Source organism: Gambusia affinis, linkage group LG16 (assembly GCF_019740435.1).
Source record: "Gambusia affinis linkage group LG16, SWU_Gaff_1.0, whole genome shotgun sequence".
In the NCBI taxonomy this organism is placed as follows: domain Eukaryota; kingdom Metazoa; phylum Chordata; class Actinopteri; order Cyprinodontiformes; family Poeciliidae; genus Gambusia; species Gambusia affinis.
The window spans coordinates 14,977,217-14,999,822 of NC_057883.1; the positions used below are offsets into that span (position 1 = coordinate 14,977,217).

Below are 22,606 nucleotides of genomic sequence, written 5' to 3' on the forward strand. Positions count from 1 at the left end.
GATATGTTGAACACATTAAAATGCAAACTTTGTTTAGTTCTTTATATTTTAATGTCATAATTCTAAATCACTTTATGAAATACATACAAAGCACAAGAGAAAGAACTCCAGCTGGTCACATGTCAACAGGAGAACATAGCAGCGTTCACAACAGGGCATTTCTTAGCAGTCACCGAGTTGTCCAACACTTCCTGCTAATTAGCAACAAAAACATAAACATGACTGTTGCTTTTAGGGTATTTCTCACAAGAAATGAATGCAGTATCTATTTGATGAGTCATCCAGTAAGAAAAAAAACAACAAAAAACACTTTCTGTCTGATGAAAGCAAGTGTGTGGTGTTTATGAATAACAGAACTCATGGTAAAAAAAAAAAACAACCCACAAGTGAATATAATATATGACCTGTGATAATAACAGTTAATTGCGCTTTGTGTGTGTTTGGGTTGATGGCATCACAAGAGGAATCAGAATGAAGTTAACCAGCTGGTAATGTGGGATCTTTTGTCAGATTTCAACACTGATATGGAATCAATATTTTATGTGTTTAAGTCAGAAAACAACTCCACTGACCGTAGTGGGACTCATTAAAACCCCTCAATATCTTTACATCCCATATGTGTTACTTACATTACATACTTCCAGGTCAAATTGCAGACATTTTAAGGTGTTTAGAGCTAAAGTACTCTTAAAGCTTTCAATTTTTTCACACCTTGCTCCATCTCAACCACAAAATGGCAATTGTTTGAGTTTTATGTGACAGTCTACAATCTCCAAGTAATGCATAACTGTCAGAATAAGGAAAACATGGACTGTAATCTAGGACTATAATATATCAGTTAAATTCTGAAACCAAATTAAAATAAAATTATTTAGAAACTAGTAATAATCCACAGATCTTTAATAATCTTATAGGAACAGTAGCCACTGCATTTTTATTTAGAGTCACTGACTGATGAACAATCTACTGCAGTTGTGTTTGCTTCAGTCTGCATCACAGACCATAAACAATGAGAAATGTTTATTGGCTAAAATCTCTTAAAGCTATGATCTCCCCAATAGAAACTGCTATGAATGTACAGGCAAGTAAGCATGGTCAAAGATGACAGTGAATAAACAGTTTTCCTGTAGCAGTAATTTGGTTCTCCGCCAGAAGCACAGTTCTAGTAAACAAGTACTCTTGAGCAGCACTTACATGAGCTATTTTTTGGAATAACAAAATAACAATTCACAACAAAATAACAAAATAGATAGAAAAACTCACAAGGACTAGTTATTCTGTTGGTGATAAACTAAATCTAAAGTGTATTGGTTTGATTTAACAGAAAAGTTCAGCTGGTAGCTTTAAAAGACACTAAAAAACAGAACAAAGGGACAAACAGCTAGGCCAAAACCTCAAGGGCCAAGAGGGCTCTGCACAGTGTCCGCTGTGTCCAGGGGCCGCCCTGCACATCAGAGCCTGTTTACACTCCAAGGGTCTACTACAATCACTTACTGCAGGAAAAACAAGCGCTTTTCTCTTTGAGCTGCCGGCCAAGAAAAAGCAACCTCTGCCTCTCTCCTGCAGAGAGGAAGATATTCAGATCGTCCCTCTCCCACAGCCGCAGACTCCAACAACATACCAGTAGAGGGAAAATGAACGGAAGATGACAGGAGACAAATTGTGGGGCAGAGAAGGTTCATATTTTTTCTATATCAAATGAACGGCCTGGGAAACCAGAGTTTTCTTTTGTTTCAGTGTCACGAACTGCATTAAATGTTTTAAAAAAATATGATTTTGGTGAGTAGAAAAAGTCAGATCTTCCACAGGAGTTTTAATCAGGCAGCTCAGGAATCACTGAGCTCAACTTTCAGAGTTTACACCTGCAGATGAGTTTAAGGAGGGTAGATTAGATGAGAGGGAATGAAAGCAGGCAGTCAGCTACAGACTGAAACAAAAAGACAAACACAGACATAGAGAAAGAAAAAGAGGAAGTTCTCCAGTCTTAAGTCTACATTCCTTAGTCCTGATGCCTGAGGAATCCTGGGATTCTAAACCTATACAGTCATCCGCTGCCTAAATCCCTGCAAACAAACCCCTCAGCCCAGGAGAGACAGTGGGATATGCAGCACAGGTGGTATCAGGTGCTTCCCAGTAGAGACAGATGGAGCTGCAGAACAGATTAAAGCAGAATGGATATTCTGAGGCATTTTTTTAAAGTCTCAGCACTCGCAAAGGAAGTTGATTCATTCATTCCAGGAAATGAGAAAGAAAAAAGGTTCACACCTGTGAAGTTGCTACAAAGGTGAGCACAGGAAGACAGACGGACATGCATTGGCTACAGTGATTCCAGGAAGCTTGTATACCTCATGTCAAGTTATTTTATTAAAGCAGCTAATTTTAATAAGTATGGAAAGTGTTGAACTCAGTTCTACATGTTGACCTTAAAGTAAATTGTGTTTTCTGGAAGGGGTGTGAGCATTTATGGCAGAGAATTGAAGCTCCTTCAAGTCTATTCATTTCCAGTAACTGTTTGGATTTTAAAACAGTTGGATTAAACATCTCTGTGAATTTTGTGTCAGCTTTCCTCCTGAATTGGAAGTCTGTAGAAGCATGACGTCAAGTTTGTTTGGAGAAGAATAGACTGAACTAAAACTTTGCCAGTTTTCAAGTATTATAAACTGTATATAAACTGGAGCCCAAACTGTCAGACTGAAGCTTTGAATGATGTCATCAACTCTGTGTCTCTTTACATTTGTAGGTTCGTCCTTCATCTCAGCTTTTCTCAACTTTACCTAATGCAGCTAAGATAATAGCTGTAAAAGTATTCACACCTTCTTGAATTTTCCGCATGTTTTGACTTCACACCCACAAGCTTCAGTGTATTTTATTGACCTTAGTGCTAAGCTGTGAAGGAAAACAACACAATTTTCCAAATTTGCAACAGTAAATCAAATCAAGCCTTTTGTACATCTGGAGACGTACAGTTTTAGCCATTATTCTTTACAAAATGCCTGAAGCTCATTCAGACTAAGTAGATAGGAAAGTATGGTGGTTCAAATTGTGCCTTAGATTTTTTACTATTTCTGCTATGATCCTTGGTCTCCATGATGTTTTTTGTTCATTATTGTTCTCTAAGAAACCTCTGAGTCTTTCCTACAGCAGATGCATTAATACCAACATTAATGCATCTGCATTAATGTTGGTATTAATGCAGATACACTTGTAGAGCCCACAAGTTAGTAAGTGGGCTCTACTAACTTGGTAGCTTCTGAAAGCCAGTTGTGTGCACTGCATTTTATGTTGGGATACAACAATACACTACATATTTCAGATTTTTCAAAAGAAGTATGCCTTTTTCTTATACTTCATAATTATGTACTACCTAAGTAAGCAAGTTTGTGGTTGCAACCTGACAAAATGGGGGGAAAAAAACTTCAATGGCCATAAATACTTTACCAAGGAATAGTAAAATGTGTAAAAACAATGAGGTGCTATTAAGAAGAGAAAATAACAAAACTTTCATGTCCTCATGAATAGTTTGCATGCATACATACCAGACAGCACCACCTCAATGAGGTCCCCTTCATGGATGTCTTCTACTGAGGTCAGCCTCTGCAGGATGTTTTCATCATTTAAGTCATGGCGGAACAGCAGGATCTTGTCATACATGCCGAAGAAGCCACACTCTGGGAACTGAAGAAATAAGATCAGTAAATGATGAAAGAGAAACATATCCATAACATTTACTTTTATGTGCAAGTAGCATTAAAACTTTTTAATGTTAGACTTTCTGGAAAACTTTAATGGTGCAGATCTGTTTGGGTTTTCTGATTCTTTTGCACAATCTTGTGCTGTAGTGAAACTCCCAAAATTGTCCAACTATGAAAAAGAATCATATTATGCCATTTCCAGAGTCTTACATCACCATTTGTAGAGGTATAGGAGTATTCTGAACCCGATGACTCAGGAAATGTGCCCCTGCTCAGGCCTCCTTTCCTCATTTCAAAGGAATTTACACTACAACGTATGAAGAAATGTAACTCAAAGGGATCCTATTTTCAGGACAGAAATCAGGTCATAAAAGCTGGATATTTGATTTTTCTTTGTGCAGTTCTTTAATTTAATTTGCTAAAGAACAATCATCAAGGTGACCATACTGCTATAACCTTCAACTAGCAGACATCTTTAATGCTAGTCTTCTTGCCAAAGCTAACATGAAACCACATAATTGTGAAAAGGAGTTGCTAAAAGATGTAAGATTAGGACCAAAACAGACCTAAGAAGAAATCTGTTGTAGCAGAGAGTCAAAGCACAGGAAGTGCAACTCCTCTCAATGCGGAGTCACTTCCTGCCCTTACGGCACCTCATAACCTCCTAGTGAGTAATTTTGGCATCCCTATTGTATATACACATATACAGCACAATGCAAAAGTAACCATGTCAGTAAAATCTTTTTAGATTTTGTAGTGTTATATCTAGAAACTTCAGTCTATTATATTCGAGTTTTAAGTGACATAAATTAAAAGTGCAAATGAAATTATTCTTTATATTTTGTTTGTATGTTTTTTTTTTGTTTTTTTTTTTTCAAAAACTAATTTGTAAAAGTGTGGCATGAACATAAAGTTAACACTCATCTGTTATATAATCGCCTTTTGCTGCAGCTATGGCAGAAAAAGCTCAAACATATTGGATGGAAAGCTCCTCTGAATTGGAATTCTCTCCAAAATTCTTAACTGGATTTAAGCCTTAACTTTGACTAGGCCAATATACCACAGGAATATGCTTTGATGTGAACTACTTCGGATTTGTGTTTAGGTTCAAAGTCCTTTCTAAAAGGTCAACCTTTATTCTAGTCCATGGTCTTTGCTGCATTTAGTAAGTTTTCTTCCAGTATTGCACTGTATGAAGCTCCATCCATCATCACATCCACTCTCATCAGCTTTCCTGTCACTGCTGAAGAAAAGCACATCTAAGGCATAAAGCTACCACAGTCATGTCTCATTGTACAATTCTCACGATTGCCAGATTCCTCTACATGTTAGTTGTGTTCTGTGAATAGCTTGTGGGAAACAGCACTTCTTATGACTGTCATTGAATAAAAGTTATAAGGATTCTTTTTCCCCATCATTTATAAAGTTCTGATTTGTAGAATGCATGACCTGTTGAGAGAGCCTCCCGGATTTACTCCATTTACTAATTAGATATATTTTGAAAGCAGTACTTTGCACGTATTTTAAGAAAAAAAAAAAGTATCAAAGTACTTTCAAAAGGAAGTTCTTCTCATCTCCTGTGAACAACACATTTTGCACACCTGACTGTACGGAAAATGTCGATCAACAATACTGAGATTTTTGAATCCAGTTTTCATGGTTTTGTAGCAAACTGGGAACTGGAGGGGCTTAGACCATGACATCAGCCTAGTGTTGATGCCAAGATGGCTCATATTGAGGGATAGGCCAGCTGTTTCCCCTTGAACCTGGGTCATGCACAATGGGCAGGACAGAACAATATCCACGTGGCCTGGGAGCAGCAGAGGTTGACAGTGTCTGGGCACAGAACACAAACGACACCTGGGGTCTTTGGAAGTGCCAAGAAAGATCAATACCAAGGTTGTCTGATCGCTGGAGAAACACAGACTGTAGGTGACTTGTAAACAAAGACAAAACTCAAAAAAAATCATTTATGTTATTCACCTCTTTACAAACCAATTGGCAGTGAATTCCCACATACAGTAATGTACTTAGGAAGTGTGTTAATATAGCTTTTTAAAAGGTCTGTATGCAAATACTATTTTGTTTTAAATGCCTTTAATTCATCACTCTAAAAGGGACGGTACAAAAATAAAACCAAGGGATGGTATCAACAATGATTTATCTAATACAAAGAAACAAAATTAAAAGTAGAATTCCCTTGACTTCCTTCTCCTTAGTTACCTAATCCAGATCAAACTTAAGTGGACTCCATTGCATTCCTAAGACAGCCATAAGGTCCACTTAATTCTGGGTCCAACCAAGCACCACTCCATTCTAAAACAATTGAACTCATAATTAAATAAAGAGATCTGCTGCCAGGTCTTGTTAACACTCTCCACTGAAATTATGTCATTGTTTGGCTGAATTTAAAGAGTCCAAATAAGTTTTTCCTTAATGAAGTTAGTGTTAATGAACTTTCATTGACTTTCCAGTTTACTTAATCTAGTCTGATCAAGCTTCTTAATGACTTATCCAACTTACCACCATGAAATTTGAAGTAGTATTGCATACAAGAAACACAACTTCTGTCATCCTAAAAACTTTTGGCAACTACTGTAAGATTACATAATTCCACTGAAATATAGTAAAAGCAAATGCAAGTCATCATCGTGGCTAAAACTAAATGAATGACTTTCATAGCTACATAAATGCAGTTCAGTTCAACACTGTGTGTTGCACGTGTCGGCATAATGGAATGTTTCCAGCTCGCCCCCTCATTCTGACACATCTACTTCCTAAACCCTGTCACGCTTTCAGGTGATTAACACCATGTGGCATGAACCGTCACCGCCCCGTATGTGGAAGAAAAATGGGGAGCATCCTTCCTGAGCTGGCTGCAGTTTCGCTGTGGGGTTTTCCTCCTCCATCCGGACAAGCTGGCTCTCAGATGCACACTTAAAAATTAGAGTTTTCCAGATTGACCCCCCTCCTTTTGGCAAATCGAACAGTACTTTCCACTGTGCAGAGCTCTGAAGCAGGAGCATCTGCAGGCAAGCATTTAGTGCTACAAGGGCAGAGGACACAACTTTCCACACCCGACAAAGCAAGAGGAAGCATGAGGTACAAGAACAATAGATTGGCAGGTTTAGGATGCTTTTTAACCATTTAACTTTAACTAAAAGCAGTTTGTTGTTCAGAAATAGTTGGGGTGAATGCATGTCTAAAGCAGACTTTGACACAATTTTCTTTCTGGTCTATGAAAACGAAGCGCTTACCGCCGTTTTACAGCCGTCACACAATCTAAATCTCACAGAACAGCCTCTACACATATGATTGGATGGATCTCTGAAGGCTGGCAAAGCTTTTTATCATCTTCAAACGAAGATTCATTCAGCCAAGCACCCACGACCACACACGCACACCAAAGACAGGGGGGCTGTGTGTGAGGTCCTCAAGTCAGCCTGGAAAGACGAGTGCAGAGTTGTATGGTTTTGTTAAACGAACTAATCCACCATTGATGTGCTAAATCCTGTTGTGACTAACAGAAGCGAAGGGCAACAACAAAAGGAGTGAGTAAAGGTGGCAAGAAAACATGACTGACATGTTATTCAACTGTCTCAACCATAAAAGACAATAAAATTACATCTGAATTCACTCATGTACAATCATTAAATAATTGGTTCATATGCCATGCTTTGCAAAACTACTCACACCTTTTGAAATCTTTCACCTTTTTTAAGTTACAACCACAAACTTCAAATTTTGCATTTGCAGTAAGGTCTTGTTACTCTGTTACCCCTAAATTAAATCCACAGCAACCAATTTCTTGAAGTCCCCAGAGTAATAAATAGCATCTACCTGTATGTAACACAATAATTTTAGTGTTAATACTGTAGATCTGTGAAGGCCTCGGAGGTTTGCTTCAGAAGTTCAGAACATCAGTGTACTAACAGGTCATGGAAATCAAGGAACACACCAATCAGGTCAGGGACAAGACCATGAAGATGTTTAGTGAATGTTTTATGTTCTAGAATCTAGAACACTGTTTTTAAGGATGATTGCAAATCATCCTTAAAAACTGCAGGTTTATATCACCTTGCAATCAGTTGAAAGGTCCCCACAAAAAATGGGGTGTTCTTCCAACATTATACCTTGGAAGATAGTATTACTTGTATTTGCTGTCAACTGTAAGAGGTAACATAAGATTGCAGAAAGAGTGTGACCTAGTGCAAAGGATAGACAGATCAACAGTTCAGTCCAAAGGTTTACACAGACTTCATATCATATTTCGATGTCCGACTCTTGTGTAAATGTTGATTGGCAGAATCTAACATGCGGAGGATGGTGTATATTTAAAACACATGCATTTGAATGCACACCACATGCTTCATGTCCCTGCACTTCACAACTATTTACAACTTTGTCTTCATCTATTAAAAAATCTCAATAAAATGCACTCAAGTTTGTGGTTGTGCTGCTAAATGTAAAAAGGTTTTGCAAGGCACAGTAAACGGATTTCATAAGTCAAGTGTTGTAAAGACTAGTGTGTGATCACAGTGAAGAGAGCGCGCTGCTCGATCTTAGGCTGATATACACCTGTACAACCTGCTAAAGACCACGCCGATGTGATGACAAAAATTTGTTCAACTGGTAAACACACTGTAAAAGTAAAAAAGGAATGACAACAGTTTCATAAGTTATATCAGGAACCATATTTTTTTGTTTTGACAAATTTACAAAAATATAAAACTAAAAGGAGGAATTAAAGAATAAAGTTTCAGCTTTGAGATTGTGTGTTTATTTTACTCCATCAATAGTTTGATTGGTTGACTAATCATTTAAGGTCATATCTTTTAACTTTTCTCTACAATCTCATTTATCATTTGTGTTATTTGTCTGCCTACAATGGAGTCATTCAGAAACACTCTTCAAAACAGGCACAATTTTTTCCTAAAATGGCAAAGGGAAGGAAGGCCCCGTTACTTCTGGCATTCGACTGTCATGTGGTTTATTTTCACTGCATTAGGCCATTTTTCCTTCTTACACTGTAAATATCTAATCTGCCACAGTCAGACACCCACGGTGTAAAGGTTAAAGTTACACAACATTTAGTTTAGAAAATGTTGTGAGCTGTCATTATTTAAAGCAATGCAGTCTTTCATTAAGGCTGCAGTAATGAAGTGTCACTTCATGTAAACCTAAACTTAAAAGACATCTTTCCCACTTTGTAGCTGGCATTTCTTAAGATTTTATTGGAAACTGAAGCTATGACTTTAGGCAGATTTTGAGGGAACAACTGCTCCTCCAACTGGGTATAAGCATGTACATCTAGGTTACTAAAGAAATGCAATGACAAAACCAGGTATGTAAGTAAAATAACATTCAACCCCCAAAAAGCTGGAGTGTTTTTTTTTTAATCAAGGTGCCTGGCTCTTGTGAAATATTCAACACCAGTCAGGAGGTGGAAAGCTCTTGTTTATTTTGCTTGAGGTAGCAAGATACAGGCTGTCACAGGATCTGTGTGTGATCAAATGTGCTTTTATTCAACAGATAAATAACACTATTGACTTATAAGTTTGCAATTATTTAATTGTGCAAAAAAGTGGATCACATACCCTGGAGAAACTACATCAAAAGACAGAAGATAACTTTCTTTAGTTTGTTGTACTTTAAATTGAGTTTCTGGTCTCAAAGGCAACTAATAGCAGGATTTCTGCCCCAGACAATTAATAAATGCTTTAAGACGTTTCATATTTAGTATACAAGTCTTACAATAAAGAAATAAACCACAGTAAAGATTTCTTAGAAAGGAAACTTTTTCACATCATAACGGTGCATTGAGGTGTAATTTACCACCCACAAAAGAGGAAAATGCGCTTCGATACTTCATACTTTGCCAAAGTACGGCACTGGAAAAACTAGTTGCATATCTTCACCAGTGTTGAGGGTAAATGATGCAAATATTTGTGTATATCAAATGCAAATGTTAAAATTTGCACAGGAATTATCAAGTAGCATTAAAAACAAAATTCTTTGCAGAAATTATGTTACTAAATTAAATAATTTATTGCTTTAATAACTTTTTCGTCCTCTATTAACTGTTTCAATATAATAAGGTTAGAGCGACTATACAGTTCTTTCTTCATGAACAAATATACACATGATCTACTTTTCAAACACAAATATAGTTTTGATTATAGAACTGCATCATGCTAATGTTAAATATTCCTCAAATGTTGCTAATTCATGATAATGAAAAGGAGTTAAATATGAAAGAAGCTCAAATACATTCCTTACAATACATATAAAACTAAAATAGTAACATTTATGTGATAAAATATAGGTACAATACATCTTAATATAATTTTTTTCATGCTAATTCATTAATAGTTTGTGTTCGTTCTGATAAGTGTGGCTAATGGAAAGTAGATTGGAAGTAAAAAATGTGGCAAAAAAGGGTGCAACCAACACGGATAACTCCAGCTTTGAAAGGACTACGAAATAAGCCCATTAAAGAATTTGGTTAGATTCAAAAGGGATGGTCTGCAGTTGGTGCTTTAAGAATCACCACAACCAGAACACAAGGGCTCAAGCTGTCACATTCGACATATTAAACTCCTTAACCAGAAACAAAGTCAGAAGTGTAACCGGGGCTAATCAAACATTGCTGTAAAATTCCTCTTTCCAAATAAAAGAACAGTTTACATTTAATTTGGACGCGCACAGAATCCAAGCTCTCTGGTATCCAATGGGAAGTTTCCAAAGCCAGTGATGACTTAGAGAACTTGTTAGTGATCTGAAACCAATAAGACCACATAACCAGACGACCATTAGAAACTTGCTGCACTGTAAACTACTGAGGTCAACCATCCCCTAGCTACAGAAGCCTTACATAGGTTTCAGTTCCCCAGTCAAGATTTCCAATCAGTACAAATTGACTCTGCTACAGCCCCAAGGCAATTTCAGTGCTTTAGTCAGTGCTTCCATGTAATGAACAGGGTCATTTACATGGAAATCTAGGTTAACACTAAAGTGGGGTAAGGAAAGAGTTGTCCAGCATTTAAAAAAACAAAGGTTACACTACACAACAATGAGTGACCAAAGAAGAAGTACATTAAGGTCATGGAGTGGCCAAATCAGTTTCCAGACCTCAGTCCAACAGAAAATCTGTACATTGTCAAGCAGAAAACAAGAGTCCTGAAGGATTTAGAGAGTTTCTGTAAAAAAGGAGTGGCTCAAAATCCCTCCTGAGATGTTTGGAAAACTTGGTGTTTGGCTACAAATAATGTCTTACATCCTATTAAGTCAGCAAATTCTAAGTGGTGCCTAATTCACTCAATGACACAAGGACATATTAAAAGTTATTTTAAAGCCCTTATTTGAAGAGCTTTAAAATCAATATAAGGTTAGAGTGACTATACAGTTCTTTCTTCAGGAACAAATATGACAACAAATATTTGATCTCATATTTATTTATTATTTATTTATTTAAACAAATATTATTTTTTTCTTCAGCAAAAAAATAAAAGTAATTTTATTTTTTTGCTGATATTCTGCGTCTCCACATTACAATGAAACTACAACAGTATTTAGAGAATGTGCTTTTGTTTTGAAAATTAGCAGGAGTTAATTCATCCACTGTATAAAGGGTTTTCACCTTTTAAACTTTATTACCAGTATTCTTCTAAAATACCCAAATGCAACAGTTGCAACAAAAACACTGAATGCAGCCAAATCTTGATTAAGAAAATAAAGATAGCATTTACTTAAACTTAAAGTTTCACAGTCTAGATTAATCAGAGCACACCAATCTCCCTAACAGTTCCTTATTTTCATCAAAAGGCTTCTTCTTTTTTGTTATTATTGCTTTGTAAGAATGTAGTTTATCCCATAAATTGGCCTACTTTACGAAAAGTCACTGTTTACAAGGAAAACAAACTTTTTTATCTTCAGTTCAAAACAGAAACTAAAGTACACACTGTAGAAAAAATTACAAAATGTAAAAATAATATGTCAAAGAATAAAAGAAGTTAGCTCTACTGAGTTCAGTTTCACAAAGTTTTGCAGCATGGCTATTACAGTATATATGAAAGTATTTTGAAGACAAACACAAACATAATTTTCAGAAAATAAATGAAATCTTTGGTAATTCCCTCTCCTCCAATCTCCATGATGCATGCTTTGTTTCCACCATACATAGCATAAACTGCTTGCTTCTGTGTTTTTACATTCAGGCCAAGAAAAACACCCTACAGCTGGAGGCACAAGAAATGGGGGGAGGGTATGCGTGGCTGTTTCATACTTCATATTTCTACTCCTTCAGAATCCTGCAAATCCATCCCGTCGTGCACCGAAACAAAGTCACTGTATATGTTCCTCATTACATAGCCTTTTTTTTCCTCTGCAAAAGGAAAAGTTTTAACTCAGTGAGCCACATGCAGCAGAAAGGAAACTCATGCGGTGGCTTAGTGGTAATAGAAGCAGCTACTTTCTCACTCTTAGGGCTGACTAACGTGTTTTCTTCCATGTGGGGGAATATGCCTCGCTGTTCATTCATAGTTCTTACAGTACAAGTTCAATGTCGTTACAGAATATAGCTGCGCAACACTTTGAATGACACTTGATGTTTCTAAAACCTCGAAGTCCCAGCTAAGCATGAAATAACGCTGTGCTCCACACGTATGTGGTGCTACAATGTGACACATGCAAAACAAGATCAAAATCCTAACAGTAATTCAACTGTTGCTCTTTGCAGCAACAGTATGCTACAGGCTTAATTTGCTTTGGAAAGAGTAAAATGCTATAAGGTCATCAGTCTGCAAGTCCCAGAGATGTTTGATCACTTTAGTTAGGCTTTGTACAGCTATAAAATGCCTCAAGTTAAAAAAGTGCCAAGATATTATATGCAATAAACTCTACTAGTTTTCGTGCTGCTTTTGTAAGCCATCTTCTGTTTTTTGTTTTAAACTGGTGCAGATGTGGTGGAATCGCTCCTCCTACCATCGCGATTAGCTGCAGAACCTTGGCCAGACCACAGTATAACAGGAGAGGAGACACCTGTCATCTTAGATGTCGTTCAATCAGCATGAGATGATAAGAAAGCTATACCGAGTACTTTCTTTGCATCAATCACAAAAGCAGATGGTTTCCAGCTAAATCCAAGAGCAGTCTGAAGAAAATTGTACAGTTATTCTGACATATTTTTATTATTTTGATCTTGAGAAACAATACTCCCCCTGAGCTGAATTGGCCTAGAGTACAAAAGCCACAGAAGTGCTGAGGAGATAATGGAGGTGAGGTCATTGTTTAGTTACAAACCACTGTATTGCTAACCCAACCAGGTGGCTTTTAGCCTGACACTGCAAAGCATTTACATAAATAACAGAAACAGCCTCACATCTCTTCAGTGACCTATATATCTATGGGTGTATGGTTTCATGTGTCTGTGTATGCATGAGTGTGTGCATGGTTTTTTACAGGCATGAGCAGTGTCCAGGCAGAGCAGAGGAAGGCTGAGTCACAGGATCTAAGGCCCTCACAGGAAGACAGGAGCATGATCTAAGCCAAGCTTGGCCAGGCCCCTGCACACAGCTGATGAGTTATGGCTGCAAATGATCCAACCCCTGAACCTCTGCCTTAAACATATATGGGGCCTTGCAAAAGTTTTCATACCAAATTACAGCTACTAACTTCGGTAGCTACAAGGCATCTTATTTGGAATCTATGAGACAGAACAACCCAAAGTGGTGTATAGCCAAAGTAAAGTAGCAGGAAAACGAAACATGGTTCTCAAAAAAACGCAAACATATCAGATTAGATCAAGAGTTCCTGGCTTGCAGTTTTCAACTCCTGCCACAGATCCTGAAGGGTGTAAGGTTTGGATTTTGACAAGGTCACTAATATGTAGCAACAGTAGCTCTTGTCTGTCTCTTTAGAGCCATCATGAACCTCTTCCCAATTTCAAGTGTTTTCCAACAAGTTTTCTTCCAAGACTGTGCATTATTTAGCTCCATCCATCTTCCAAATCAGCTCTGACCTGCAGGAGAAAAGCATTCCCACATCATGATACTAACAACACTATCTTTCACTATAGAGACTATGTTTTCTTCCACAACGGCAAACACCAATTACCAGAGCTCCTTCTTCTGAATTTTCTTGTGCCACGTGTGGTAAATTGTATCTTCTTCAAGTTCTTGAAGTTTTCTTTCAAACAATCACAAACTAATCCCTGACCTGTCTGCTGTGATCGTTGGTCTTCATGGTGCTGTGTTTTCACTGATATTCTATAACAAACCTCTTAAGCTTCACAGCTACAAAATAGCTAGATTTATGACGTGATTAAATTTCACACAAATGAAAGCCATTTGGTTACTTTGGGTGTTATTTAAGGTAATCATAAAAACGCATCCCACCGTTAACAGATTTTTTGATTATTTTCCTACTGAAAACCATAATTATCTTCATAGTTAGGCACTATTTTGTGTTAGTCAATCAGATGCTTTAAAGTAAAGCAGCAAAATCTGAAAAAAGTATATGGATAGTATTACAAGGCAGTGTACTTAACTACTAACTCCATGTTCCCTATGTGGGCCAGGAAAAATCCACCAGCTCCACATGGAGCAAATGAATAAATGAACCTGGGGGCGATTCCTGCAAGATTGATGGCGTCTGCACTTTCTCTTGTTCTGATGGAGGTCAGTAGGTGTGTGGTAATAGCAGGATGTAGGAACAGACATCTGTTGCTCAAAAAAAAAACATCAAGAATCATTTCGAGGTCTGTTTTGGAAAGCCATTAGAAACAAGCGCTTTGATTTTGAGGTTCTTTTGTGGACTTAATTTCACTTAACGCAATTGGTGCCAACTCAAAAACAAGCAGAACAGCCACATTTCAACATTCAAGCTGTCACCTCCTTTTAAAACACAAGCTCCAACAGGCAATTTCTCTAAATGTTTATATGCAGGGACAAGAATAATGGCAGGGGCAGCGTGCAGAAAAGCTATTTCACACAGACTCGAACAGGCTGTGCTGCTCTGCCGACCACAGCCGATTGGAGAGCAGCAGTGGAAGGAATATGGAAACAGGGAGCGGCTCTGAGGGCAGCTAACCAGCCAATGTAGCTGAATAAAGAGACACAGTGACAGGAGCCATGCTGAGTTGCTTTCTTTTCGTTTGAAATTCAAACAAAAGTTCTGTAGCTGTACAATTTCTAATGTTCCATTTTAATACATTAGGAATAATACTAAGTTAAACATTTTGCACGCTCTTAACCCTCTGAAGCTCAAAGACCTTCTTGCTGCATCAACATATAATTTCACTTCCTCTGCCACCTTCCTATCAGTTTGACAGATCACTCTCTGCTCTGAGAGACAGGAAAGGCAAACAGTGCTGAGAAAACACAGAATAAGACATTATGAAACATGCTAAATGCTACAGAGATCAATATTGCTGAAATGACTGAGTGGCAACAATAGAAATCACATGAACTTCACCGTTGGTGACCTGAAAAACTTTTTGGCAGATCTCCTAAAAAATGTGCAATCTTCTGCTCCTAAGAGCTCCTCTAGTCAGCAAAGATTAACTTGACTACACAGAAAAGGGATGCATTAATATGAAGAGGGTAAGCTTTGTACCAGCAACGTCAGTTTGACACGTTCTAGTCAGCATTTGTCATGCTTGAAGCTCCCTAGACGGAAGCCAGTCAAAGTCAATTGTTAATAAGTAAATTAATAAGGGAAATGAGAAATCCTTTTTCATTGAACCATGCACAGTTACAAATTCATCAGGGCTGATCGGAAGCAATCCCAAATAACACGTGCTGGGCCTCACAGAAACAAAATGGCTGGGAGTCCCGCATATTAAATGGGTGTACCGTTACGCTGCACTCTACCACTTCAATACAACAATAATCAAAGCCATTTCAGATAGCATTAGCAGAGATTGGAGTGGCGCAAGATTATAAACTCACAACTGGCAAGTCAAGTGCGGTGGAGAATATTCAGGCAAACTACAAGCTACGTTTAGTGGTGCAACTTGCCTTCTTCTGATGGTTTTGGCAAGGGGGAAAAAATTCAAATCCCTCCATAAAGAACCCCTTTTCTCCAGAGAGATCCAAACTTCTCCACTCTGTCATTCTCCGACTCTTGCGGCCAGGCCTTGTGTTCTGCCTTGCCACTTTACATTTAAAGGGGAGCAAGGCGGCAGCAATGTGCACTGCAGATGGTAGACATTACTTAGCTCACTTAACTTCAGAGATACCCCCCCTCTTTTTTTCTTCTTTCTTCCCCCGTTTTCCACAAATTACTCCAAGCCCAGGAAAATTGATAGATTCCTTGTGTAAAACGTCTTTAGGTCGTGCATGTGTATCAATCCCCACTGTGATATGAAGTTAGTCAACTCCATGGTTTTGGAATACATACATCAGTAAACTGAAAATAAACACTGAAAACCTATGTATAGAAGGAGCAATTACCATGTATTTTAAAACCAATACCAGCTGTTTTGCTTCCCTGGTGACTGTTTTTGTTGTTGACAAAAAGCCAAATGAACTTTCTAGGAAAGTTTTGGCTTCATATAGCACATACGGTTCTACGCTGCTGCTGTCGGGACATCTTCTGGGGTGAAATACAACTACCAGCTCCACGAAATGATGCACTTGTTGGCATCATCTCTTGACTACAAAGGAGTCTGATGGTGATTTATTTCCTTTGTGTTTCAGTCAAGGTTGGTTGGAGTGAAGTGGGGCCTGTGAATGTTTCACCTGGTGCATTCTCTCATTCACAGAGGACAAAAAATGTGTATGCACTATTAAAATATGAGGCCCGTTGAGATGGAAAGAAAGGAGGCAATTTGAAACTAAGGTTTGGATTTTTGGTCAGAATTGTGAAAGATATGTTTGATGCAAAAACATTTCCAGTTAAGAGAAACTTAATTTTTCAGCAGAGCTTTCTGACAAATTTGTCCCAGATCTTTTTTTTTTTTTTTTTTTTTTTGCAAAGAATGAGTGTATAGTATCAGGTAAAGATTTGCCATACTGATAGACTACAACCCAAAAAATCTAAATGCTGTAATAAAATCAGAGTTCTGCAAAAAAGTACTACAATAACGGTCTGCATTGAAAACCCTATTTTTCTTTACCTTTCTTACTAAAGACATTCAGTTTGTTTGTTTTTTTTCCTTTCACCTTTGTATGTAAATGTTTACCAAAGAAAGTGTGTATCTTAAACAGGGCTGGTAGAGGTACCTTCATTTCTGTCTTTATTTGTTAAAACTTACTTTTACTTTAGACACAAAAGGCAGCAACAAATAGTATCCAGCACTGATTTTTGAAGTGTTTTTCAAGAGATACTTTTTAAAAAATATTTCAAAGCACTCCTAAATTATATTTTATAACGCTTTGCCATTTCCTTATGTTCTCCGTTTCTGACTCAAAAAGGCCTTTGTCTCGGTAATTACAGAGGCAGCTGAACAGACCTCAACCAGAGCCTGGGAGTTAACAGCAATGACAGAACCAGCAGGGAAACCTGTGGCTGAGGCAGCTGCCTTTCACAGCCCTTCCAGCTGTACTGCAACTGCAACAGCATCATGTAATGAACACACCAAGAACAACAGAGAAAACCCTTAGTACTTTCTTTTCAAATGATTCAGGGGAACTGAACTGACATTTTGGAGTAAATTCTGCACAAACAAAAAGTAAAAACAGTTAAAAAAAAAAAAAAAAACTATGACAAAAACATCGCTGAATGCAAAACTCATCTAACAAGACATCCAGCAAGTGTTTGACTGAAATGTTCCATGTCCTAATAGTCTGATCCACCCATACTCATCATCATCAGCATCGCATCATTCTCCAAATATGCCGGGGTGAAGATGGAATGCTCTGTATCAGGCTGGCGGTCCAGGGCGACCAGCTGGCTTGCTGGGAGTCATTCTCAGAGAGTCATGAACTTTTGTCCCACAACTGCTCCCTTGCTGGCTGCACGAGAGGACTTGGGCGACACCAAACAGGAAGTGCTCGACAAGTGGAAGCTATGGATGTTTATCTCGTGCCATTCATCAAGCCCCCCCCCCTCCAAAAAAAAAAAAAAAAACACCAGAAGAAGAAATCGGACCACAGCGAGCTCCGGGCTTGGAGTCACGGTGCAGCTACAGCCGGGATGTGAACAAGCCATCTTGGATCAGATCTGTCTCCACCACCCAATGGTTGGCTGCCTTCGTCCTTTCTCACGGCCTTCACGGAGCCTGGATTGTCTCCGGAGGGGTGACACTACAAGAAGTGATTTGAAAGCATTCAGGACTTGTGAGAGCCTGAACCAATTAGACCTGGTTGTTCTGTTCTAAGGTTAACCTTAACCCACTAGAACTGGTTATTGTGTTCTAACCATTACTATCAAAAGCAACTTTTTAGATCAGCTGAGAGAACAGAGAAAGGAAATCTATTCAATGGAATCTGGCCAAGTCATGTGGCTGAGCCTTTCGCAGGGAGGGGATTGAGCTGCACAAAATCTATACAATGCACTGCTATTATAACAAGGCTGCATGACTCCCTGTCCAACAATGAGATGGATTCAAGACGAAAGAGTTAAGGGGAGACATGAAAAGTCAACCTTGCAAACATCTGGGACATTTGGCATACTGATGCCAAACCACTTCAATACTATATATTGTATTCATGTGTGGTGTGGATTTTCAATATGGTGATTTTAGAATTTGTGCAACTTCTTATGAAGTTTGAACACATGACCTAAAGCTTTAATGTGGAAAAAACAACAGAAGAAAACAAAACTTAAAAAACAGCTATGTTTAAGGAAAGCAAAGCACCGACGTCAGTAAGAAACCAACTATTTGTCCTTGAGCTATGGTCACAAGATTTAAGAAGATACCAAAAGAATGTGACTGCAGATTGCTACGATACCCATACCACAGCAGCAACTGTTTTCCACTTTGTAAAAGCAGTGAATGCAGAAAAATAACAAGTTCACTTTTCTTCCTAATCCTCTTTAGGAGCTTGAACTTGTTTGTAAGCCACAATACTTAACACCAAATGAGTTAGAACACACCGACACTGTGGAACAGCAACATCTGCAAGCTAAAACGTAACCAATACTAACTAAATCTCTGACCAAAACAGGTGTCAAACAGGTTTTAAAAATTCACTTTCTTCCAGGATGAAATTTTAAGATTGTTTTCCGCATTAAAAAACCCCTATTTGTGACGTTCCACAAATAATGAAACAATACAACAAAGAATCAGCTGCCAGTTTTTAAAACTTAATACAGCCCCACTGCTTTTATGCTACCTGGTCTAACTTATATCAACTCTATTTTAAATTATAGAGTTTAAATTATCTATTTTATAAATCTATCATCCTAGGCTCAAAGTTTAGCTCATATGTTTTAAAACTGAAATAAATCATTCTTATTGTTGACCACGTTAATTGATTATTATTTAGTTTTTGGTGAGATACAGTGTTTCATGAAAACCTGTTAAATCCAAGTAGATGACTTGATATTTTCTTTACTATGTAGTTTCTCTTGCCAGAAAGTAAAAATATATCTGCATCATTAAGACCAAGTGTTTAGTGCAACCAGTTTTAAAATACTATTAACACCACTTTAATAAAGTCGAGTTAACTTGACCATCACTTTGGCCTTCAGTCAACAAACCTCCGCTTACATAGATGAAAAGAAGCATCTGTAATTTATGGTCAGACGCATACATTGGTCAGAAAATGTTAGAAGGGGCAAAATGAAGACATCAGTAGACAGATGTGATACTAACATCCTGACTTCATTGTGGTCACTCTTTTTCTGCATAAAGTACAGAATGTTTGTCTTTGAGGTCTTTGCAGTTTACAGCAGCAGTCCTATCCAAAACACAAATGAATACTGTTGGCAAAATTGAGTCATGTTCCCGTAAAACAAAAAATCTCATTAAGTACAAAGTTCTAATAAAAATATTAGAAAGCTAATTTGTGGGTGGTTTAAAGATATAATGATTACATTTTTCTACTTCCATTACCATTAGATTGTAAGGTCAGATGTTGACTTCATGTTGCATCAGGTTACCTCCTTAAGTTTAATTCCAAATGTTTCTAAAGCAAACTTTTACAGTACTTTCAAAAGTACAGTAACTTTTTCACATTACACCCATTTAACTCCACAAATTTTATTTCTGTATTTCTAGAGTTGTTATCCTACTGGAAGGTGAAACTTCAAAAGCTTTTTATCTGGTGTTGCTCTGTATTTAGCCCCAGTCATCTACCCTTTAACTAGACTAGATACTTCAGAGATGCTATAGTTTTCTAGTTGCTTCTTTGATTTACACTCTCCTTGTCTGTTGATTTAGATGTATAGCCATGTGTCTTGGTTGGTTTGCAGTTGTCCCATACACTTTGCACTCTCAAACGATGAATTGAACAGATCTCCAGGAGATGTATGATTACCAGGATATTGTTTCATAACTAAATCGTATACACAGCTTTTGTAGCCATCTCTGCTGTGTTCTTTGAATTTCATGACCCTTTTAATTCACTAATGGTCTCCAACAGACCTGAGAAGCCTTCACCATACATCTGTATGTATACTGAGAGTAAATAAGACACAAGTGAACTGTATTTAATAAGTAGGTGACTTCTGAAAGCAGTCTTTAATTTATGGGTATCAGAATAAATGGGCATAAATGCAAAGCCAGATTTGTATTTAAATAAAATAACTTGTTATTGTCCTTTAACTTTGTGCTGGTAAAAATAGAAGGTTGCTTGCTGTATAAAGGTGGGAAACCAAAAGGCAGCAGTAGAACTTCCTTTTTTACAAAACTAAGTCAAGGGAACTGAAATCAACTCAGAAAGTTTGCAAATGATGACACAGCAGAAAGCTTGACACTGGACTGCACTGATTCTAGTTGGACTGAGCATCCCTGTTTGTTGCATGACTGAATGGTGAGTCACTGGGTGAAACGGGCCAAGTCTCAGCAGAGGAAACAGCACCATGGGAGGGAAGCGCACTTGCATTTTTTTTTTTTTTTTTTACCCCCGTGCAGATATTGCCAGATGAAGTCCAAATTTGTTTTCCCGTCTCCACTTTGATGACAGACACTTGAAGTTCTGCTGACTAGAGACACCATGGGACATCCATCAGTGGACAATCAAACCAGGTTTAGAGATCCACAGCTTTACAAATTGGCACGAATACCTGGACCATACAAAAACGTCCCACTGTCATGCATATTTTAAAACAAGAAGCGAGGCAGGGATAAACTGAAAGCACACGAGGATACAGTCATATTTTCCGTTGATCTCAAAGCCATTTGGCTGGATGTCATGAAATAGTTGAAGCAGCACACTACAATTGGCAGAAAAACTTTACAACAAAAGCAGTTGAGTAGGCTGGATGTGTTCTGCTGCAATAATGTACAGAAGAACCAAGATAATCTCACCATATCTGAATGGATACAATCTTTTGTGCTAAAAAAAAGTGCACAAGAGAAAGGTAATGTGGATTTTATCTTGGCAGATGTGCTGGTTGGGAAGACCGTTTATTGATTTTCTCAGTCTTTAAAGCCTCATATTTCCAACTCTTTTCCTCTTACTGTTTTCTTGCAACAGATCCAACATATTACAGAATCCATTGAAATGTCCGTGGTGATGAGATTTTCTGCTCTGCGGACCAGAACTGCTCATAACTAGCTAGTGAGAATCAGCAGACCTCGTAAAGAACAACAACATTACCCAGCTCCTCTGGAATGTCAACTCAGAAAACATTGGAGGCAAAGGACCCAAACTCAGTACAGATGGCTAATTCCACGTCCTCCTGCTGCTTAAGCCAGCTCCTCATGTCATTCCTCTTAATTTTTAACAACCACTATGTCAAACATCAGCCTTGCTCTGTCCAGTCTAAATCTGCAAATTCCAGCTGCTGATGAAATGGGTCTTTTTAATCAGGCTCTTCTTTATTCCATCAACAATAATTACAGACCAAACAGAGTAATCAACATTAATCAAAAGAGGCCAAAAAAAAGGCGATGATGGATCCACTCTCGAGCTATTAAATTAATTCACCAGGCTTTCGCTCTCTATTAATCCCATGCAACAACAAAGTGCAGAAAATATTAATGCAGAACAAATATTTACAGCACTAGAAAAATATTTAGAACCTGCAGGTGAATACAAATCAAGCTGATGGTTTGGTAAAACGTAAATGCAGTGTTAGGTAAATGCTATTTAGAATTTGTAACAAGTAAAAAAACAAAAAAAACTTTTAAAAAAAATGTCTAATGACCAGAATGGCATGACTTCACACTTGATTGACCCCATTAGGTCATCAGATGGTTGAAAAATAAAAATCCAATTTGTTTTCAATCTATAATGTTACACTGACAACAACACACTTTGGCATAAAAGTTGTTACCTTAGACAAAGTTAGCCATTTCCACTATATCAGAAATTATGACATGATTTGGTTTCAAAGATGACATCTGAAATGCATCTACCGTACTATTTCTACAATAAATGTAAATGAGCAGATATTATATTCCATAGCAAGTACAGAAAGCATACATAAACCACTACAGACAGAGGTATAAGGGTTTTTACATCAACCAGCACATAAATGTTAACATTTACTTTTTAACTATAAGTAATAACAAATAAGCTGTCAGCTATGATGTAATACTAAGAATATACATCCAACTGTAAATTTAATAGCTGTGGATAATTTCAAAACAAGGGAAGAGAACACGCAAAATCTAGTAGAAGCTTCTAGAAAGGAAGCTGTGTATTATGTAGAGGCATGTTGTCTGTTCATGCAAGCTACCACAACAGAGAACTAGACTTCAAGATAACAGGAAGCTGAGCAAATTACAGCAAAGTTGCTAAGTTTTATCCTTTTGAAGAGTCATGTTTTGCTCGACATGGAACATGCTAGACTTGGTTAGT

The 22,606-nt window shown here is 37.7% G+C and overlaps 1 protein-coding gene across 2 annotated transcripts in view; it reads right to left on the reverse strand.

The window, feature by feature from the left end:
* prkd3 (protein kinase D3) overlaps positions 1-22,606 on the reverse strand; it is a 45,731-nt gene that overhangs the window by 18,275 nt on the left and 4,850 nt on the right. For both annotated transcript variants that reach the window (XM_044143369.1, XM_044143368.1), the window contains exon 4: positions 3,537-3,675. In XM_044143369.1, coding sequence (XP_043999304.1) covers positions 3,537-3,675 — 139 coding nt within the window. The remainder of the gene's footprint in view (positions 1-3,536; positions 3,676-22,606) is intronic.